General features: G+C 38.8%; 1 protein-coding gene across 2 annotated transcripts; it reads right to left on the reverse strand.

Moving 5' to 3' along the window:
• SQLE (squalene epoxidase) lies at positions 1-23,727 on the reverse strand. Of its 2 annotated transcripts, XM_067711293.1 has the most exons (11): positions 22,493-23,726; positions 18,758-19,010; positions 12,004-12,184; positions 10,426-10,522; positions 9,380-9,493; positions 9,128-9,299; positions 7,201-7,296; positions 3,530-3,672; positions 2,969-3,065; positions 1,233-1,320; positions 1-533 (listed from the first exon to the last, which is right to left on the reverse strand). In XM_067711293.1, exons 1-11 carry the CDS (start codon positions 22,781-22,783, stop codon positions 341-343), a joined length of 1,725 nt encoding a protein of 574 aa, XP_067567394.1. In that variant the 5' UTR covers positions 22,784-23,726; the 3' UTR covers positions 1-340. The 2 variants fall into 2 exon arrangements, with proteins under 2 accessions (XP_067567394.1, XP_067567395.1); XM_067711294.1 differs by lacking the exon at positions 7,201-7,296 and having other exon boundaries at positions 22,493-23,727.
• Between the last annotated feature and the right edge of the window lie 215 nt (positions 23,728-23,942).

A 23,942-nucleotide genomic window follows, 5' to 3' on the forward strand; every position in this document is an offset into this window, starting at 1 on the left:
GACATGAGAGTTCGTTCTTCATTTTATTTGCATGCCCCACAATAACTCATCCCAAATACTGAATTCAAAAGACAAACTGCAGTTCCTCAGTGTTAGCACTAATTTACAGTAACAATCATTTCTTTTACATATCTTATTGTACCCTTCATTTGAAATTGCAAACTAAAGTATATATTTACATGTTTATATACAAATAACTTCAAAAACAAATTAATCCCAATCTTGGTCCAAGAGTTCCCACTTTAAAAGAGGTATAGTACTGTGCTATGTACATCTCTTCCAAGTCTCTTCAGACTTGGCAAGTTCCCAGTATTCATTCACAGATGGTTCCCCTTTAAGCTTAATGAACCAAGTACTTCATTTCTGAGTAAATTAGAGGAAATATTACAGAACACGCTCTGTACAATACAGCACCGCTACTGAAAATGGCTCGGGGTTTTGTAATCCAAGGTTCTGATTTAAAGCAAAAATATGTGGCATAGGCCGCAACGGCAAAGAAGTGTCCGATTAAAACCAGAGGATTAGGAGTCAATCTGTAATAAATAGGAAAGATAAAAAGTATATATATATAAGTAAGACCTGGAAATGAAAGTTGACTCATAAAGAGGTTCCAATTATGTATCATCTGTAAAGGTAAACACACACTCCACATTTTAGGGGACTTTATAAGCTTGCATCTGCCAACTAAGGGACAAATTAAAAAATTTTTTTTCTTACAAGAAACTACTTAGACTTCACCCCTGTCAGAGAAGCCAGTACCTCCTCTTCGTTTATTAAATTGTCTGTTTTGAGCTGTTTCTCTCACTAGTCTTGAGATCTCGGTCTGAAATAGCTGGATTGCCTGGCTTGTTGAGTCTAGATGTTTCAAAAGATAACAGTGTTGACATTCAGATAGCAGACGAAGGGGAAAAGTCTTAAAGAATTTCATTTTGCAGACTTTCCAAGAATAATTCTACGTATGTCTGCACCATCAGAACTGTTACTGAGTTTCATGAGTCCCAACAGAATTAAATTCTAAGTATAAACTTCTGTTGATCATGGTTCCCATAGAATCAACCCTGTTTCCTAGAACAAAAATGCAGCACTAACTATTGCCTGTTTTCATTTCTCTGGGCTACGTTTTGTTTGGGATGCTACTGGATGATAAAATGGCGCTTGCAGTCACTCATAAACCCAACTGTCCTAAGAAAACCTGGAACACCCGTTTCCTCTGTGTCATCGAAACAACTTACACAGAAAGCAGCCCAACTGGACCAGCAACACATTCTCCACCAAGTTTGAAGTAAAGAAAACACGCTTTTCTTAGTTGATGTAGGGAATCTAAAATAAAAGTTAAAAATTACTCCCGATCAAATTATCCACACATTTATGTTGGGTATTAATGAAATGTCAGAAAAAAATGAATGTGTAACATTTATTACACCTTACAGATAATTTCTAAAAAATCTAGTGCTGGCATTTCAGCAACCCAAGATTTCCTTTAAATTTCGTAAGTCACATTACACATAGTAATTTAAGTGTGAATAAACTTTTTCTGCTAGTAAATAATTACTAAACATGCAGGTCTTAGAAGTTAGTTATTTAAAAGCTATTTCCTTGACTGTGTTGTAAATTCATTAAATGATGCAAACTACTTTGTTGTAAACACTTTTCTTATAAAAACACAGTTCTAGAAACCAGATTCCCAGTCTCTAAGATGCCTGATCCATATCTCTGAGCAGTAAATTATCAAGTAAAAAGAACAGCTGTGAAGAGTAATAATGCCTTATATGTGTACATTTTTTATACTTTTCAAAATAATTCATTAAACCCTCACAACATAATATAATCAATCAATAACCTTTTTAATAGTACAGAACCAATGTTCTTCTCAAGTATGTCTAGATTGTTCTTCACAAAAGATGAAAAAGGGTACAACAGGTAACGTTTTACTCCAATAAAGCTCATTCCTCCTCCACTATTTCATAACTTTTTTAATGTTGTTTTGTCAGCAGATTCAAACTCATCATGTACGAAACTCAAGAGCTTAGAAACACTCCAAATTTAGTTCTTTTCTCGCCCAACCAGCCACTGTAACTTCCATGCTCAACTAGCAAAAGAGATTTGCTTGGCATAGCACAGTAAGTTGTCTTTTCTTTTAGCAAGAACGATGGCTAGAGACTCTGCAGGAAGTATTTATTTGTACTGTATCATCCTTTGTAATCAGATCACCAAAGCATAGACCACTAGGGCCTCAGCCAGGTCATAGAAATAGCTTTGTTGTAAACACCTGAGGTAATGAGATTCAAGTTATATTTATTCTTGAAAACCTAAAGGTCTAGTTTTACTAACCTACCACTCACTAATTTGTACACGGCCATGGTTGGGAGGTGGCACAGATGCCTTTTCCTCCATTTCTACCACTGTTTCCGCTTAGTCATGTTTTCCTTAACGTATAGATTGACCATCACCTCATATGGAAACAAAAACAAAAGTGTGGGAATATTTCTGCTTGTGCACTTTAACAAAATCTAGGCTTGATATGAAGCTCATATTCATTTTACAAAATACAACTTTGAAAAGAAATTAAAACTAGTGTTCAGGAAGAAAAAGATTAACAACTATATTGCCTTTTAATTCATGGCCAGAAAGATCTTCCATCACAGTCTCATGCATTTGCATAAGATTTGCATCGCAATCTTATGCATCTGATTTGGACCAGAGGGGTGAATAATGACACATTAGTGAGGTATTGCTATTAAGGCTGTCTCCGGAAGCAACAGCCTTCCACACAAAGTGGTGGATACATGATGATTAGAAAAAGTCTTGCTCAAGGGCTGAGTCAAAAAGGACTACCAACTTGGAAGTTAGCAAACTCAGGAAACATTTCTAGTTCTGGCCTAATCACTAACTTTTTTGTAATTAAGTTCCCTTCCTGTGCTAAAACCCTGCACTTCAGCAATATTCTTTTAAAAATATCTGCACTTACCATCTGTGGCAGAAAATAATTCATAAAGAGCCTGAGCAAGGATATTCACAACAAAGGAATGAGACGTTTTTCTTGTCCAATAGAATGATTTTTTGGCCTGAAAAGGAAAAAGATCACTTATTATATGGTAAAGGGAAGGAAGAAAGGGAGAGAGGGAGGGAGGGAAGAAGGAAGGAAGGGTAAGGGGGGAGAGGGAGAGAGAGAGCACAAACTGATGTTTATAATCCCCTAAACTGATAGTTATCCTGAGGACTGTTGTACAGTAATTATGCCTTGTTCAACATTTACACACCCACCAAAAAAAAAATCTCCAGAGCAATGAGTTACATCTCTGAAGCTAAGTGGCCCATGTAATCCAATGTTATATAATATCCAAATACAGAGAGATTCTAAAAGATTCACAGGTTACAAGTCAAGTTCTTAATCCTGAACAAGACTGCTTAAGAATCACTACTAAGGACCAGGCTCCTAGGTACAGACCTCCCCTTCAAAGCCCCATTCCTCTTAGGCCCCCCCAAAAAATCGGTTTTGTGACATTTTTGTCAAAGAATAATATCTTACCTGGAAAACAGCTGCATCATCATAAAGGTCAGGGATACCCTTTAGCAATTTTCTCCATAGTTTTATATCATTAAAAACAACAGTCATTCCTCCTCCAGTAAGAGGATGCCTCATGTTATAAGCATCTCCCAAAAGAAGAACACCTATAAAAAGAGAGAAAGTAGATTATAACATCATCCTGGAGCATCCTTTAAGACAAAAAAACTACTCTGGTAATTTATAAACATTTTGAATGTGAGCTAGTAAATGAGAATGTGAAAATACAAGGGACTAAATCATGACTAAAATTTATTCAGGCAAAAATTCAAGAGTTGATTCAATTAATATTTATTGGGTAACTAATATGTGCCAGACCCTGGGGATACAGTGAGAACAAGAACATGGTCCCTGCCCTCAAGAAGCTCACATGTATGGGCTTCCCTGGTGGCACAGTGGTTGAGAATCTGCCTGCTAATGCAGGGGACATGGGTTCGAGCCCTGGTCTGGGACGATCCCACATGCCGTGGAGCAACTAGGCCCGTGAGCCACAACTACTGAGCCTGCGCGTCTGGAGCCCGTGCTCCGCAACAAGAGAGGCCACGATAGTGAGAGGCCCGCGCACCGCGATGAAGAGTGGCCCCCGCTCGCCGCAACTAGAGAAAGCCCTCGCACAGAAACGAAGACCCAACACCGCCAAAAATAAATAAATAATTAATAAACTCCTACCCCCAACATCTTCTTTAAAAAAAAAAAAAAAAAGCTCACATGTGACCCTAAGATTAAGTCAAACAATGTCAAAATATTTATAAGGCCTCTTCCACGAAAAAACAAAGAATGTACAGGCATCCATGCATAAACAGCAAGCCTTCCACAAGGGAAAAAAATCAAGAGGTCGTTGACGTTTCACAGTAATATTTGCTGCCAGCATGTTATAGAGAGATGTCTGTATGGTTCCAAGGGAATAGGCAGATATTCCAAAACCATCAGAAGTTAATTTAGGAGAATAAGCCTTGATTGAATCTTAGCTGAAAATTAGGCCCCCTTAAAAACAAAGCTACGGAAGCAGAAAGCTCTGCACTTTGACTCGAGATACACCTCCTGACCAAGCTCCTGACTAAGGTTCCCATCAGTTGTCAGCCTGGCTAATGACCTATGACTTAGAGGGACAGTTAAACAAAGTATTTATTTAATTTTGTCTCTGAGAGAAATAGCCAACCATAATAATAGTGGCAAGGTGGCAGAATTATGGATAACTTTTTTCTGTAATGTCACAATATACTACATTTATAACTAATTATAGAATACACATAATATATATTAATTTATGAAAAGGTATATTCTAAATATTAATCCAAGTTTTTTATGTATTAGTCTAATACCTTCACTAAAAACCACGAACTATAACCAGCTTTTATTCCTCTTTCTCCATGGAACATTCCCAGTCCCACCAACTAGGATATGTTCTCACAGCATGCTGTTTATATCAGTTTGGCACTGGCTTTCATTCTGCTTTGCAGTATAGTTTGTTCACATGACTGGTAGTTTATGATGCATGTTTCTCCATAGCAAATGATAGCTGTTTATGTTCAGGAGCCACAGTATATCGACAGCTCCCGTTCACACCTCTCCTCAGGGCTCCACACTCCTGTTTTCAGTGGGGCTCCACCTGGCCATTCAAATGACCTCCCAGCCCTTCACACTATGTCCAAAAGTGAACTCATCATCTCTCCACACTTCCCTAAACTTACACACTTTTTCCTGTATTTCCGATGTCAGCACATAGGTGGCAAAATTATCTAAGCCTGAAACCTGGGATCCATCAAGAGACCTCACTGTTTCTTACTACCATTAATCACTGAGTTTCATGCATTCTTCATCTTAGATGCTACCCAAATCCATTCTCTACCTTCCATTTTTATTGCCACACCCTAGTTCAGGCCCTTCATCATCATTTACATGGAATAATTAAATAGCCTTACTATAGGCTTCAGTCTGAACTTTCCTCCAAACCACCTTCCACAACATATCAGAGTAGTATCTTTGAAACAAAACTCTAGTCATGCCACTACCTTGTTTAAAACTTTTCAATGAACTATTAGAACTAATACATGAATTCAGCAAGGCTTCAAGATACAAGTTAAATATGCAAAAGTCAATGTTTTTCTATACACTAGCAATGAAGAATCTTAAAATGAAAATAAGTCCACTTATAATAGCATGAAAAGGAGTAAAATACTTAGGAATAAATTTAATAAAAATGTGAAACTTACTCTCTGAAAACTACAAAATACTGTTGAAAGAAATAAACTCTTAACATTTACAGTCAAATTTTGACAAGACTGCCAAGGCACTTCAATAGGGAATAGTCTTTTCATCATATGGGGCTGGTGCAACTGGATAACCACATACAAAAGAAGCTGAACCCCTTCCTCACACCATACATAAAATGTAACTCAAATGAATCAAAACACCTACATGTAAAAGCTAAAGCTATAAAACTCGTAGAAGAAAATACAGGAGTAAATCTTCATGACTTTGGGTTGAGCAAAGACTTTACATATGACATCAAAAGTGACAAAAGAAAAAACCAGATAAACTGGACTTAATGAAAATTAAAAACTTCAAAGAACACCATCAAGGAAACCAAAATGACAATCCATGGAATGAGAGAAAAACTTTGCAAATCATATCTAATAAGGGATTTATATCTAGAATAAAGAATTCTTAGAACTTAATAAATTTTTTAAAATTTACCCAGTTAAAAAATGTGCAAAGTCTGAACAGACACTTCTCCAAAGAAGATACACAAATGGCCAATAAGCACATGAAAATATGTTCAACATCATTATCCATCAGAGAAATACAAATCAAAATCACAGTGAGATATCACTTCACATCTACTAGGATACTATGAGCAAAAAGGCAGATAATAACCAATGTCAAGGATCTGGAGAAATCGGAACCCTCATACATTGTTCATGGAAACGTAAGATGGGTCAGACACTTCGGAAAACAGTTCGGCAGTTGCTCAAAGCATTCAACAGAGTTACCCTAAGACCCAGCAATTCAACTCCTAGGTATATACCCAAGAAAAATAAAAATAAATGTCCACACAACAACCCATACACAGGTATGAACCAAAAGTAGAAACAACCCAAATGTCTACCAATTGATGAATGGATAGTCAAAATGTGGTACTGACATATCCATACATGGAATATTACTTGGCCATAAAAGCAAATGAAGGACTGATACATGTTACATGGATGAACCTCAAAGAAGCCAGTTACAAAGGATCATATTATATGATTCCATTTATAGGAAATATCCAGAAGAGGCAAACCTATAGAGACAGAAGGTAATTTATGAGCAGAAGCATAATTTATGAGCACTGAGCATTTATGATCAGTGTTCTGAAATTATATCTATATCTCTCACTAGAAAACTGCCTTCTCTAGATTAAGGACTGTATTTAATTAACTGTTGTATCTCCAATAACTAGAACAGTGACCTATATGTACTGAATATTAAATAATAGATATAAAACTAATTTTGGTATTACTAATGCATTAATCCACAGTAATCAAGTTTCCGTACCACATGTTACAAATTGTACCACATACATGTCATTTGGAGTAATGAATCTGAGTATTTGGAATATTTTTTATAAAATCAGTCCAATAAAATAATACCTCGTTTGTTTACTGGTGAAGAAGGGAGGAAGCTTGCTGGCATCGACCTCAAACGAGAATTCTGAGTGGCTTCTAGGAATGGTTCTTTGAGGTGATCTGCAGTAAAGCCCACCCCACCAAATAAATGGTTTATAACATTCCAATTTCAAGTTACCACATTTTCTTATCAAGAATAAACAAATACCTGCTACACATCTGTTATGGTTGTTACATATATTCCTTGCAAAAAATCAAGAACTAATTATTACTAAAATTGTTCATTAAGCACCTAGTTATTCAAGCTAAGGAATTACTAAGGAATCTAAGAGAAAATTAATGTAAGTAGATAAACATAGAGCTGGGTGAACCAGAAAACTTCAGGAAAAGTGAAGCAAATCCAGATGAGATGAGACAGGGAGAAAAACCACCCACCTCTCTTCCAAATGTTAAATGCTAGGTATCATATATTTAACGCCTAATTTACTGTCACCACCATATTCTATAAGATCAGATGAAATATACCACCAATTCACAAACAGCAGGAGGGTATGTACAGTAGAAAAAGGGTAAGGTGTATAGAGCACTACCTTTCTGAGCTTTAGTTTCTTCATCTAGAAATGAAACAGTTGGATTAGCTTATCTCTGAGATACTTCCCAGTTTTAAAGTTTTGTGCTTCTACCTGCATAGAAAATAAACTTTCTTTTCATACAATTCGTAATCTGGGAATATAGGAGCAGAATGCCTATGCTGAAACTATTCCTTCCTACAATGAGTAGAATTTCCATAACTTAACTAATTTGAGCATAAAATTACACAGGGCAGTCTGCTGCAACTAAGTTTCGGACTGGGGGGAAAATATCTATATAAAAGAAAAAAATGCTAAAACTATCACATTATTAACTATCCTTTTCCTAAATATGCATAACTCATTCTTTCCATCTGAAAGCTTAAAAAATGCCTTAACTGAGTGAAAATGTATTGAAGTGCTGAAAATGTCATTGTTAAAAATCTAAATTGGTCCATGTATACCTTAATTTCTGTTAATATTCCATTAATTATTAAATAGAGTGCTTTCACTTAGTTTAAAAAATAACTTTGCAAAAAAAAACTTTGCTTAATTTAAAAAATAACTTAAAAAACATAATATTTAAATAAAACGTACTCATACCAAGGATAATGTGCTATTACTATAATCATATCATAACTGGCAAGCAGGGTTTCCCTTCAATTTTATCAATATTCTTAATAATTTGTTTATATTTCTTTCTTACATCTTCCTATTCTCAAAAAATAATAATTTTAATGAGTGTTTTACAAAGATGTCTGAAAGATCCCTTATAGCCCTCATGTTCTGAGGTCAGAGATGTATGAGCTAGACAGACCTGCTTTCCACCTTGGCTCTGCCACTTACTAAAGGTTTGTATTTGGAGAAGCTAAGTAACCTCTCTGAATCTTAGTTTCCTCATCTGTAAAATGGGGATCATGATAATGCCTACCTCATAGGGTAGTTGTGTAGACATTCAATTATGTTTGTAAAACACCTCTTACATGGTAGACATTCAATATATGGTAGCTATCATTTCTACAAAAACCAAGCACAAGAAGTAATTAAGTGTAAGAGCTATTTCAAGAATTCACATACCTAGACTGCTATCCAGACTACCTTAAAAAATACCATATATGCCACTATTAATGATTATTCAGAAAACTAATTATTACTAAGAAAAAATACATTGAAACTATTTTTTTTACTTGGAGATTTTTTTATGTGCTAGTTTAAATAGTTCATTCAGCTCCAGTGTAGCTGACTGGATGAATTTTTCACCTGCCATCCTTATCTTTGGCCTAATTTAGACAAAGCTTCAGTGAGAACTGGAAATGAAGGGCCTTTTGTGAGACTTGCTTGCAGACAGTAGATTACAATGGCAGTGAAATACTATTTCTTACCAGGTAATTGTGGGTAAATGTTTTCAGTCATGTATTCTCTTAAATTCCTTGGCATTTCTCCTCGGACATCAACAAGTACTCGAGTTTCATTAGGTGAAATCTGGTAGATGAGAACTGGACTCGGATTAGCTAAAATAAGTTCAGCATGATTTGCTTTAAACTGTGGTGCATTCTAGAAAAACAAATAAAATATTTTAATAATTTTCAAGTTTCAAGTTGCTTTTATTTCCTACAATTGCATTCCTATGGTACCTTCATAAGGAAGCCAACAAAATGTGAAGAAACGGAAACTTTATTGGCGACCAGGTTTTTCCTGAACTTGGAAAAAAGTCCATCTGCAACAACGGTCAATGGAGCATGGAGTTCCTACAACAAAAACAAAGAATACTCAGCTAAATGGTTAGAAGTACACAGTGAAAAGGACATTCTTTTAAAAGGTACATGAACAAATTTAAATACATTATGGGGCATTACAGAGTATTTGAAGATAATGCTATTGAAGGAGCTGTTACACGGGCTGAAGGTAATGCACGACCAATCTTTAGAGACCCTTCCCCTTGAGTCCCTGAGGATCACCTTCCTCCAAAGCCCTACCATCCAAACCATCTGAGATTAAGCTACTTTGATGGACACTGGGGGAAACTGCTACAAAGCAAGCACAGCCCATAGAGGATTGAATCTCATTACAAATTCCAAGGACTAACCACATTCTTTTATTCTAGAATTTTCTAACTTCACATAGTGCTTTCAGTTAGTGGCTAGGGCTTAGAAGAATTTTTGTACATGTAGATGTATGTATTTATATTATCTTGTAATTGCCCCCATTAGAGTATAATTCCTAGGACGTGGTTACCCTATGGAGCAGCCGGGAAGAATCAACAGATAAGCCTTGGACTTTCTCTTCTTTACTAAACCAACAGGAGCAAACTATTTTATTCTGCTATTTCCCCAGACATTCTCTTACTTTTTGCCTTTCTTACTTAAACAATATTTTATTCTAATTATTTCTTTTATGCTGAGTCCTTCCTTTTTGCATCTTCCAGTTCCCCTCTGCTTCTCTCCTAGGGTACATTTCTCATTTAAGTTTTTAATACAGTTAAAATCGTGGTGTTTGTTTCTGAAGTTATTTGAACAGCATTCTGAAGTGCTCTAAAGAACAATGTGTTCAATTTGGTGCAGAGGGCTTAGATCTTGGTCCCTTTGATGAATAATAAATTGGTGAGCCTACTTTTTTAAAGGAGTAGGAGAAAAAGAAAATAAAAATCTCTTAGGAAGAGCTAATATTTGATATATCTCACCTTGATGTCTCCAGTCTCTTTATCCCTGTACTGAACTCCCATCACAGCATCATCATCTTCTAGTAACTGCAGCACAGTGCCCTCAATAAACTTTGTGCTAAAAGATAAATAAACAGAAATAAATTCTCTGGTAGCATAACTGAACAATTTAAATAAGGAATGAAAAATTCCCTTTTCCTTATCTTGAGTTTACCCATGTAAACTGGACACACATGTACATAGAAAAAGGTCTGGAATGACGAAAAGTAAAAGGATCATTAACGGATTTTAGAATTGGTGTGGTTTCAATTTTCTAATTTCTTTCTTTTTTAAAATTTATTTTAATTTTGGCTGTGTTGGGTCTTCGTTGCTGTGCGCGGGCTTACTGTAGTTGCAGCGAGCGGGGGCTACTCTTCGTTGAGGTGTGTGGGCTTCTCACTGCGGTGGCTTCTCTTGTTGCTGAGCACGGGCTCTAGGCGTGCGGGCTTCAGTAGTTGTGGCACGCAGGCTCACTAGCTGTGGTGCACGGGCTTAGTTGCTCTGCGGCATGTGGGACCTTCCCAGACCAGGGCTTGAATCCGTGTCCCCTGCATTGGCAGGCGGATTCTTAACCACTGTGCCACCAGGGAAGCCCTTAATTTTCTAATTTCTTAAAATGGAATACATATTACTAATGTAATGATTTTTTTAAAAGCATTTTAAAAAGTAACATGAGGTTTTATCTCATTCATTAAAAAATAAAATACATGCAGAAAAATTTTACATACCCACACAAATTCATACACGGAATTGGAACTTATCTACCAAATTATTCAGAGTAGTTACTTCTAGTTAGAAGGATCATGGATAATTTTTACAATCTTCTTTATATTTCTGAGTATTTTTCCATTTTTCTACAATGAACATATTCTACTTCCATAGATATCAAATTCTTTCAGTTCTAAGAATAATCCACTCATTTCACTTGCTTTGTCAACACTTAAGCCTTTGCCAATGACATGAGGGTTCTCATGTTTAAAACTTAAATCTCCATTATAATGCATAGGACTAGAGACAAATATAAGTTAATAATTAAGAGAAGCCCTTTAAAAATTGTGAATCATTATACTATACACCTGTAACTTACATAATATTGTACATCAACTATAGCTCAATAAAAAGAGAGAGAGAAGCAGCCAGTTCTGTCAGTCTAGGTCCTTAATATGAATGGAACAGGGATCTTCTCTTGAAGTTCTCTAACCTGACTTTTAATAAAAAGTACCATAACCACAAACCCCAACTCCCAAATGGGCACATATGAACTTAAACCTTAATTACAACAACTATATCCTCTAAATTCCAAACACATAAAAGATCACATATTTAGTCAAAGGAAAATTCTCAGTAGTTCTATGTCATTCAAAGGAAGGTTATCTATATGATACTCTTAACAAAGGCATTGAAGAGCTAACATTCTTCTAACTTATGGTTTATTTTAGTATAATAGCTATGTTCTAACCCATACCCAAACACTTATGAAAATGTATAAAATAGTATTTGTAGGAAGGCCAAGTTTAAATGTGTTTCTTTAACATCATGTATTTGAAGCTGTAGTCTTACTTGGGCTCGGCCATAGCTGCTTTCCGGAGACTCATGATGAACCTTCCATGATGGAAAGCTCTTCCACTCTGCACATGACTGTTTTCTGACAGAGGGAAAGGAATCTGAACCTCTGATTTGCTCTCCTGATCATGAATTATGTAGCCATTTACAACCTGGGCATCAATACCTTCCACTGTATCTGCAAAACAATTCAGGTCAAAAAAATCAATTTTGTAATATACCCAGAGTTACACTAGGCACCAAGAGGACATGGACCATTGAAAATGAGTTTCTTTGTTCATAAAGCTATGATACCAACTGGAGAACTGGACATTACTATAACTATTTCAGAAATCTTAATGCTTCTGGAAGACAAGTCTTAGCAAATTCATAATATCACAAAAGGTAAATATTTACATATAAAATTCATTCATTAAAATTCATAGGAAAAATATTAAGACCCTAACAATAATGGGTAAAAGTGTATAGATGATTCACACTAAGCAGTACAGAAACATTGAACATATCAGGAAAAATGTTCAAAACTTGATTTAAAAAAATCAATGAAATAAAACTGAAACAATAAGACACCAAATCTCTCAAAATTGCTAGTGAGATAAAGATAAAATGGATAAATTTATACATTACTGGTCATATTATAAAGTAATAACATTTTAGAAAATAAGTACAGCAATAATTATCAAGAACCATGAAGAAGTTAGCATCCTTTGATATAATAATTTTAGTCTTGTAATCCATCTAAGATATTCATCCTAAAGATATAATTCATATTTTTAATAATTATTAAAGGTATATACAAAAACAGGTTCACCACAGTGTTACCTCTAATAAGAATAACTGTAAACAACCTAAATATGAATCTAAGTTAGGTAAAGTATGTTATTAAGTATGAACTGAGAAAATACTATGTACAGGCTTAAAATTATGCTAAAGAATGGTTAACAGTATTGGAAATACGTTTCTGTGAAAAAGTGGACTTTAGCATGTATATTAAAATAGTCACATAATATATATTTAAATACATTAAAATATATTAGGATTAAGTACATTAAAATAACTTCATTTCTGATGAAAGGAAAACTTTTAAAATTTAAAACTTTAAAAATTGTTTTTATAAAACAATTTTTATCACACATCTATGCTAAGATCAAAATACATCAGTTTCTGATATGCTTTTTAGTCACACTTAAAGTCCAGTCAGGGACAAGCTGGATGAATACTTGTCACACATCTGACCTAGGACCAAAGTAAGTTAATTTTTTGGTATGGTTTCTAAATTATTCCAGTTAAAGTCATTCAGAGAAAAATGACATACATCCTACATTTTTTGTATGACAAAAAAAACATACATCCTAAAAGCTTCCAGTTAGCAGTGTATTCACTTTGGATCTCTTTGCCAGTCTTTACTGACCTAAATGTTTAAAGCCCATCTAGTATTTCTACTTTTGTTTTGTCAGCTACTGAGATAGCTTGTTTTTCTTAAGCCATAATTATATTATGGAAGAACTTTAAATGCTAAAACTGTCCAATTTAGAACACAACAGACAATGTGAAAAGTATATAGACGATGTGAAAAGTATATAGTAGCACAGTAAAATTTTTCCTTGGGTAAATTATCCTAAGTCAAGTATATAAACAAGGTCTAATTTAAGATTTCTTGAAAAATCTTTCTCTCTCTTTCTACTTTATTGATGAAATCAAACATGACAGACTTTGGCACTTTTACTTCCTTAAGCAGGCAGGAAGATGGCACCCTAAACCTTAATGAAATTCAGGCTTCACGAATACTAGATAGTTAATAACTTTGAAGACAGTGATGGGACTTAGAGCTGTCACTAACTATTAACCATATAGCTCCAATATTAGACTACTACTATCAACATATCAGATAAACTGGCATGGAAAACTCTTCCACATTGAAAAATGCAGAATTGCTTTCTATGAAAAGGCAAGCTAAAAAACAAAACCAACAAAAAAACTGCATATGCAATAAATGAAAAGCAACTTCAAAGTCAAACCAGTGAGCAAGTTTTAAAGGCAATAGCATAAGGGCATCAGAACCACAAGCCTAAAAGGCTGGAGTTATAAGGGCCACTCCTGGATAGGAGGTAGGGGCCCCCACAGGCAATGGACGTTGGAACTTGGCACCATACGTAAATTTCTTGTCAATACGACAGAGACCAGAAAAAATCAATTCAACGCCCTGAGACATGGCATGGAAGTAAGCCATCTACCATAGGCCATGGGTGGAGTCATCCATAAGAAATCCAATCATAACTTTGTACCATGACCTGGTGTGAAGTCTGAACCTCAAAATGAGTATACAGTGCATAATAAAATAGGTATCACTTATGGAAGTCCAAATATAAATCAGAGTCAAGGAGTAAATATAACAAAAGACAAACAAAATTTATGACATTTTATTTAAATACACTCAAGACCTAACTGAATGGAGAGTATACCACATTCATGGATAGGAAGTCCAAGACAATTTTTCTAAACCTGAGCTAGACATTTAATGCTATTTCAGTCTTAATCTTGACAGGGTTTGTTTTCATGGGAATTGAAACCTGATTCTAAATTTTATATACAGAAAAGCAAAAAGGCCAAGAAAAGTCAAGATAATCCTAAAGAAAGTGAGGTGAGGAGGAGGTTCCCCACTGGATAATGAGACTTATTATAAAGATACAGCATTTAAATTATAATGTATTCATTTGAAGAGTTCTAGATATTAAGCTTAAGCCAAAGGGCAATCAATTCACTTATTAAAAACCCACACACCAGGATGGGTCAGTCAGTATTATATTAAAAGTCCACACTCCGAAAAGTAACTATTTCAAGGGCTTCTATTATCCATAGCTCATCACACCTGAGGGGGAACTGATAGCATAATGAATGTTAAAAAGGACTCTTGCTATGATAGTAAAGGTACGCATGATGCGTGGACTGGCTAAAATACCTCAGTGGCTCCCCTCCCTCTTGCATGGCTCTCCTCACCCTTACATGAACTACCCATAAGAACCCATTGAGGTTTGCTGCCACAACCTTGGACATATCCCCTGAGGCTGGATTTCTAAATGATTCTAAGTCCAGTCATTAGTCTGAGGGCATTTCCAGTTGCCTGATGTTCAACGATAAAGGTAACAAAATCCTGTCTCAGGATACTGTCACACCTGCCTCAAGTGACCGTCTCATGAAGGGTGGTGGTTAGGAAACTTAAAAGGACAGAGGTGGACCTCCCTTCCTCACAATGCACTCTCTCCACTTGGGTCCAGAGCCCTGCAGTCTTTTGCTTTTCCTCCTCACCTGCTCCTTCTCGGTCGTCTTTCTTGGCTCCGGCTCACCTCACTGACCTCTATACGTTACAGTACCCCAGGGGTCGTCCTGCACCTCTTCTTGGCAATGTCATCTAGTCTCATTTAAATACCATGACTCCTCTCTTTCTCTCATCCCTCACATCTGATCCATCAGCCGGTCCTACTGACTCTTCCTTCCGAAGATAAATATATTCCCAGAATGTGACCACTTCCCCCACCTCTACGGCTACGACCCTAGTCCAAGCCAACAACTCTCACTGATTCCGCAATAATCTCTAACAGGTCTCCCTGCTTCTGACTTGCCACTTTATGATCTACTCTTTTTTCTACACAATAACAAGAATATTTTAAAATAATATTTCTAATCATACTTCTAAAATGTGAAATCTAATAACTCCTCTTCTTAAAATTCTCCAGTGGCTTCCCTTGGAGTAAAAGCCAAATCCATATAGTGGACCACAGTGGAATCCAGCCCCCATTGCCCATCTGACCTTTTCTCTATAACTCACACCACTCAAGTCAACACGATTCTCCTTCCTTGCTCTTCAAAGAGGCCAGGCTCACTCCTCCCACCAGGCTTTTCCCCTTGATTCTCTCTCTGCCTGGAGAGAGAGTCCTTTCCTCCAGGTAGCCCTAACTCCTTCACCACCTTCAGTCCTTTACTCAAATGTCATCTTCTCAGCGAGGCTTTCCCTTCTCCCACTTCATTATTTAAAATTACACGCCACCCTCAACTCCCTATGTCCCTTTTCTGATTCTTCTCTAAAGCCCTTATAACCATAATATATACTCTAAATGTATTTATTCATCTTTTATCACCACGCTCTACACTAGCAACTAGAATGTGTGCTCTATGAGGGCTCGAATCTTTGTTTTGTTCACTACTGTAGCCTCAGCACCCAGAACAGTACTTACAATACGGCCAATGCTTAATAAATATTTGTTAAATGAAGCAATGAATGTAACCCCTTTAGTCGCCCCTCTCTCAACTTTACCTTCTCTGTCACCACACAAACATGCTCTACCTAGTATCAAAATACCCCTCCTTTGGGGACTTCCCTGGTGGCGCAGTGGCTAAGAATCCGCCTGCCAGTGCAGGGGACGCGGGTTTGAGCCCTGGTACGGGAAGATCCCACATGCCACGGAGCAGCTAAGCCCGTGCACCACAACTACTGAGGCCACACACCACAACTACTGAAGCCCACCGCCTAGAGCCCGTGCTCTGCAACAAGAGAAGCCACCACAATGGGAAGCCCGTGTACCACAACAAAGACCCAATGCAGCCAAATATAAATTAATTTTTTAAAAAAACCCTCCTTTATCCTCACATCTGCATCTCACCTCTGCCGTTTCTGTATTCTGTTAGAGAAAAACTCCTCGAGAGTAGTTCTCTAGTCTCAAATTTTTAATCTCCCACTCACTTCAGTCTAGGTTTCGTCTACACAACTCCACCAAAATACCGTCAATGTCACAAGCAACCTCCAAATGGCCAAATCCAATGGCCCTTTCTCTACACTAATCTTACCTGACCCTTCATTAGCAAACCATGACATGGCTCCTTTTCTTTCCTGATACGTACCCGTCCCCTCCAGCTAGAAACATTTTCCTCTCTTGGATTAAGGACACCAAACTCTCCTGGCTCTTTTCTGCCACTCTGCCGGCTCCCGCTCAGTCTCCCTGGCAAGCTCCTCTTCTTTTACCCAATCTCTGAACATCAGTTTCCCAGGACTTGGTTTATTCTGTCCTCTCTTTTCTCCCTGCACACTCTCCTTAGCTGGTCTCCATCACTGCTGTGGCTTTTATGTATTACCAATATGCGGACATCTCTGAAGTGTCTACTCCAGCCAGCTCAAATCACTCACTCCTCTGCACTCGAGATTCATATATTCAACTTGACATCTCCACTTGGATATCTCAACAGGTCTCCCAACTTCCTCCCAGTGCCTGTTCCTCTCTAGGTCTTCTTATCAGCAAACAGCACCGCCATCTACCAGTTGCTCAAATCAAAACCTAGGAATCATTTTTTAATACCCCCTCTCTCATACCTCACATCAATCCTTTAGTAAATCATGCCATTCCTGCCTCTTAATTTGGTCATGAATCTGTCCACTTCTCTTTACATCCTCTCTACCATACTAGTCCAAATCACCATCATCTGTCATTTGGACTTAGCAATGAGCTCCCACCAGACTCCTTGAGTTGACTCTTGCTACCGCACCACCACAGTCTTGGAGGCTATTCACCACACCATATCCACACATTCTTTTAAAACAGCTTTCTACAAACTGCAGGATGTGACTCAGCGGTAAATTGTGAAGTGACTTTCGAGCTGTGAATTGTACACTTGGGTAAAATCATGACAAGTATTTAAAAAGTAAAATTTCAGTCTGATTTAGGTATGTTTGTAGGTACTGAGTCAGGATGTAAGGTGTGTCTGTCACTGTGAGTAGCTGTCAAAGGTCTGAAGCCCTTATAGAAGCGTAAACAGGATGCTGTCATATTCCTGCTCCACTGCCTTCAAAGCCCTGCATGACCTGGCAGCTGCCTACCTCTCCAACCTTAATCTCAAGCCACTCTCCCTTCCCCATTACCCAATACTTTCTGGCGACATCGGTCTCCTTTTCAGTTCATTGAATAAAATAGCAAACATTCACACAGTGCTTACTACATACCAGGAACTGTTCTGAATGCTTTGTCTTTATGAATTCAATTAATCCTCTTAAACGATGAGACAAGGACTGTTTTAAGTGTGCCAGTTTTACAGGTGAGGAAACGAATACACGGGAGGTTAAGTAACTTAGCCAAGATCACACAGCTTTTTATGTATCTGAGGTGGTAGTCAAACCCAGGCAATCTAGTGCCAGAACCAATGCTGGTAATTACTACAACGTACTGCCTACCCTACATACCAAGCCAGCTCTTCTCAGTTCACAGCCTGGGCCTAGATTTATACTTTGATTCCCAAGAGTAGATAGCTGATCTGTTTTGTTCACCGGTATAGCCTTGGCACCCAGTACAGCACCTCATGCAAAGCATACAGCAAATATAAGTATTTCCTAAATGAGTAGTGTTTAAAAAGCACTGGGTTAATGGATGAATGATGCTTTAAAAAAAAGGTTCCGTAACAGGTACATCATATGCACTCTACAAATGATAGTTCCCTTCACCTTTCACTAAATTTCATGTCCTCATTCTGGTTTTCCAGTCTTCAATTTTGACCATTACAATGTTTTAGCCACTTCATTTATCTCACTAAGGCTACTTCATATCTCCTCATGCTTATTTTCTCCTTTGCTCTCATTTTCATGCAAATTTGTTGGTAAATGAATAGAGTAACTTTTATACATGAAAATAAAATGGAATACCTTTTTACCAGTCATAGCAAGGAGTGCTTGCTTATGCCACATAACTCCTAAAAATCACTATGAACCTACCTTCAAGACCCAGGTCTTTAAGGACATGATAACCGCCTGGCTGCAGAAATTCTCCAAGTATCCTGTCAGGCTCTTTTAAATCTCTCTCAATTACCGTCACCTTTCTTCCATCTCTGGAAAGCACTGCCGCCAAAGCAGAGCCGAGTACACCAGACCCCACGATGATAATTTCTGGATCATTTTGAGAAGATATCAACGTAGAGGCAGCTGCTCCTATTAAGGTTGTTTCTGAAATACTGGTTCCTTTTTTGCACTGTTTTAAAAAAAAAAAGTGAATTATGTAGCCACATTTGTTATCTTTAAATCATACTACTACTATATAGACACACTGGACATTTGCATCTTAGGTAAAAACTATACCCTAAACATTATCAAACCAAATGAACTGTTATGTTTTTAAATCCAGATCATATATAAAAAATGATATCAAAATATTGGTTAAACAAAAACGTATAATAATATCCCAATAAAATTAAATGTGTATTCCATCATTCAGACATATTTAGAAAATGCTGTCACATATTTATAAATCCATAATAGGCCAAACATAAAAAATGTTTACAAGGGGCTTCAAAGACTTACAGGGAAAATTCTACCATTAATTACTCAATGCTTCAAATATATACTGAGCATCTACCAGATGCAAATCATGTACAACTTTTTTTTTAATTGATTTATTTATTTTATTTTATTTTTGGCTGCATTTGGTCTTCATTGCTGCGCGCGGGCTTTCTCTAGCTGTGGTGAGTGGGGCTACTCTTCGTTGCGGTGCGCGGGCTTCTCATCGCAGTGGCTTCTCTTGTTGTGGAGCACGGGCTCTAGGTGTGCGGGCTTCAGTAGTTGTGGCACACGGGCTCAGTAGCTGTGGCTTGCAGGCTCTAGAGCACAGGCTTAGTAGTTGTGGCGCACGGGCTTAGTTGCTCCGCGGCATGTGGGATCTTCCCGGGCCAGGGCTCAAACCCGTGTCCCATTGGCAGGCGGATTCTTAACCACTGCGCCACCAGGGAATCCCATACACAATTTCTGATATGACTTCATGTTGCAAATTATTCAGCACCCTGTAGATATTTCAACAATTCATCTTTATTTTCTCCCTCTGGATTTTCATCTGAAAAATCTACCTTAATCTAAAATCACTTTTATATAACAAAAAGACTGTCAAATCCTGGCTATTGATCTATTGAGAATATTTATCGTAAAATTCCAAGAGAATAACTCATTCTGTCCCTTGGGATTCGACCTGTTCACAATTTTAGTCCTTACATATAAGAATATATTTAAAAAAAAAAAAAGAATATATTTAAATTACCTTCCTTTCCCCCTATCCTGATACTCTTAAGAGAGCCTAGTCAAACAAGTGGCCCTGCAGTTTAGGAATAAGGACAAACATTAAACCTATCACTCGTTGGGCTGACAGTAAAAACCTTTACTTTGATTATAAGAAGATGAAAAAGCCTGTTTTGAGAGATGTATGCCCACTGAGCATAACAGTGCCTGTTACTTTTTTTTTTAAAGAATAATTCAATATTTTTTGTTTTGTTTTTAGCCGTGTGTGCTGCACATGTGTGATCTTAGTTCCTGCACCAGGGACTGAACCCTCGTCCCCTGCATTGGAAGCACAGAATCTTAACCACTGGACCGCCAGGGAAGTACCAGTTCAATACTGTAATAAGTATTTTTTCTTGGTATGTGGATTCACAAATATGAATACATTTCAGATTCAGAGTTGCAAGGAACCATCTTCCTTGAGTTCTCTGACCTTATCGATTAAGACTAAATGCAATTTTGATGGGGTTTTAATGCCATTTTGACAGGGTTTTAATAAAAAAGGAAGGAGATAAAACCTAAAATCCTTTAGAATTTTAATTCTCTGTGATTCTAATATTCATTCAGCCTGTATAATGGACTGGGGCCTTCCTGTCCATTCTACTTTTTTATAATTTCTCTTAGAGAAATTATCTTTTCACAATAGAGTCTACTCTTACTCTCAGTATTTCTTAATGGCCAGAGCAACTGTCTATATTTAAATTACTGTTCAGAGAGCAAGAAAAGCCCCTTTTGTCATCTTAGCCATTTGTTATTAGTTATTCTTCCTAAATTTTCCCTGTTAAACACACACACACACACAATCCTGGAAGGAGAACTCTGGAGAAAGTTACGTCTTTCAGAGCCTGGTCAGTAGATTAGTAGCTCCCACTAATGGGAACTTAGTACTCATTACAGTCTACCAATTCCCAGGTATTTAGGAATTAAGCAGAAAGCCTGAGGTGTTCACAGAGTGGAACCAATAGTGACTGCTGGTAATCCGATTTCCTACCCCCAAATTTCTCTGTGGTATAACGACATTCCAGCCACCTGGACTAGTGCTCAGCGACCTCGAGGGACATTATCTCAGACAAAGACACCAAAGACGTCAATTTGAGGATTTAAGATTCCCTCTCCCTCCCCTCCCATTCCTCCAACCCACACCCACCCTATCACTGAATTCAGCACCACTCCAAAGGTTCCTAACGGAGACCACCTTTAGACTAATGTTAATAGCTACTATTTATCACAGTTATGAACCAGGCATTTTGCAAACATTAACTCATTCAATTCGCTATAACTACCAGCAAGGTTAGTGCTGTTCCCACCTAAAAGAGGCAACGGATCCTTACAGAAACTAAGCAATTTGCCAAAGGTCTCACAGTCAGCAGTGGTGAAGCAAAACTTCTAAACCAAGCCCCCCCTCTTCTGCAAACTGTGCTGATCTGTACTGCAGATACAGGAAAGTGATGTGGATCCAGAGCCCAAAAAGAGTGAATTATTCTGTAGGCCACGCACCCTAACGTCAAGTCACTGTCGTCCCTTACTTGGCCTACTGCTGGAGTCTCTCACCCCACATCCCTGCTTCCACTCTTGTACTCCTACAATCCATTCTCCACACAGAAACTGGAATGTGCTTCTTAAAAAGTAAAAATCAAATATCATTACTCCCATACTTAGAATCCTCCAGTGCTCTTGGGAAAAAGTATAAACACCCAAGGGCAACAAATCCGAAATGTTCTGACCTCAACAACCTTTCCCCCCTCATCTCCCACCATTGTCCTCCTCTGCTGTCTTTGCAGGGATCATCATAACTTCACGTGTATTTGAAGACTCACCTTTGATTTAGGAACATGGTTGAACTGCACACATTAGTCTCTTGATTTAGGACCTTGATTTACTCAAGGCTCCACAGACTTGGGGAGGGAAGGGTGTTTTGCCTAAAACTTTAAAACACAGCATTTTACTCTGCCAGCTCTTGCCACTGTTCTGTGACTTTCCCCAGGCAGCTGTCCCTTCTTATAAGCCGCAGACTTAACCTGCAGCAGGTTTCTTTCTTCCCAGGTTCAAACATAATCCTTACCAAAGGATTTAAATTTAAAAAATATTTTTTTCCAACACAGATGGTGATTTTGTCCTAGTGATTCACACATTTCAACTTTCATCATCAAATCAACATCCATAATCAAACCAATTTTATTTAGCACTGGCACCACCAACACTAAATGAAACAAAGGTTTTTAGCCAAGGAACAGTCAAGAGCTTTTAAAACAAACAAACAAACAAAAAACCAGCTATATGAGAATTCCTACCACAGTATCTAACCTGCAGCCTTTCGCCCTTTAAATTAGAATATTTACATTTGAGTAACCCCAGTCCTAATTTTAATATAACACACTCATTCATTTGCCCACTTGGAATTCAACCTACCCTCCTAGACCCGAGCTGCTCTTTATTTTCTGATCCAGGGGGGGATTTGGCCCAGAAGAAGCCAATGAAAGGCAAGGCTGACAGAATATCCGAGAAGACCGCGAACTGGGAGCCGCTCTGCTGGCGCCCGAGGAGGGCCCCGTTCCGGTAGCGACAGCGATAGGACAGCACCAGCCCCAGCGACAGGAACACCAGCACGCACAGCAAGAGCTCCTTGTTGGCCAGAGAGACGAAGTCTCCGCATTTCTTATAAAAATAGGTGAAAGTGGCAATGCCAAGAAAAGTCCACATGGTTTAAAGGCTTCTTCGGTGACACCGGGTCAATGTTCAGATCCGATCTTTTCTGGTACGGTTTTGGTGTTTAGATGTTCTCCCCAAAAGGTGTTGCCAAAAGTAGCACGGGGGACCGGCCAAAGTCCAGTAAACACCGTCACAGGATTACAATTCAAATCGGACTAATTTACAAAATCACATAAAGTTAGTATAAAAGTATCAGAAGAGGAGAACGTTCTCCAGGATTTAAAAAACAGTATTTAAAAATCTCCTGCTCCAACAGCTCCCGACCAGGCTCTCCCCTTTCAAGCAATCCATGTATTTCCCCACGCCCTTTTTTTTTCTGGAAGGCGAGGAGGGTCCTGGGGGCTATTCCGGATGATGTTCTAAATTTTGTTGCTGGCTCGTCGCGCAGTAAAATTGCTCTTCTCTCTCACCAGCAGCAGGTGCCCTTTCAGAAGAGGAACAGGGGGAGAAACATCAAAGAAATATCTCGCGTTGGGAAAAATGCGGCTTCGCCTCGTCCGACAGCGATGGCCCAGCCGGGTAGGAAAGCGCCAAGGGCTGCGGCGGTGAGGAGTGAGCGTCCTCTCTCGCCGGGACCGCCTTCGCCCACCAAAGATGGCCTCGGACTGGAGACTGCGGCTCTAGGGCAGGGAAGCGCAGCCCCTACCTCGAGACCTCCACCTCACCGCGGCTCCCGAGGCACCAGCCCCCGAACCTTCCAGCCGCTGCACGGCAGTTTCCACAGCGCTACCCTTAGAGGGCAGCGGCGGCGGAGGCGGAGGCGGAGGCGGAGGTGGAGGCGGCGGCGGCGGCGGCGGGGGCTCCCGACGGACTCCTCACCAGCATCCCTCGCGGGCGGCGGCAGCCTTCCAGCGCGGCGCTCCGGCAGTAACCAGAGTAACCGCCTGGAGCCCTAGTTGATGGCCAGGCCCAGTGCGCCTCCGCGGAGGATGGGCTAGGCCTGGGCCAGGGACCAGAGGACGGGGCCCCGCCCACCGTCACCGCCCTCCGCCTCCGCCAACCAATGACGGCGCGCACCGCGCCGTAGGCCGAGATGGCGCTATGCCGTGTTTGGCCAATCGTAGGCGGCGCGGCCCGCGAGGTGCCGCCCAGAGAGGAGCTGGGACGAGGTTGCGTGGAGTGGGGTGGGGGCGTGGGGATGGGGGCCCGC

The sequence above is a fragment of the Pseudorca crassidens genome, chromosome 17 (genome assembly GCF_039906515.1).
Source record: "Pseudorca crassidens isolate mPseCra1 chromosome 17, mPseCra1.hap1, whole genome shotgun sequence".
NCBI classification, from domain to species: Eukaryota; Metazoa; Chordata; class Mammalia; order Artiodactyla; family Delphinidae; genus Pseudorca; species Pseudorca crassidens.

Coding starts and splice junctions, on each gene's coding strand:
- SQLE (XM_067711293.1), bottom strand. CDS start 22,783: ATGTGGACTTTTCTTGGCATTGCCACTTTCACCTATTTTTATAAGAAA. Junction 3,066..3,529: donor ATGATGCAGCTGTTTTCCAG/GTAAGATATTAT, acceptor TTTCCTTTTCAG/GCCAAAAAATCATTCTATTG. Junction 534..1,232: donor CCAGTTGGGCTGCTTTCTGT/GTAAGTTGTTTC, acceptor TATTTATTACAG/ATTGACTCCTAATCCTCTGG.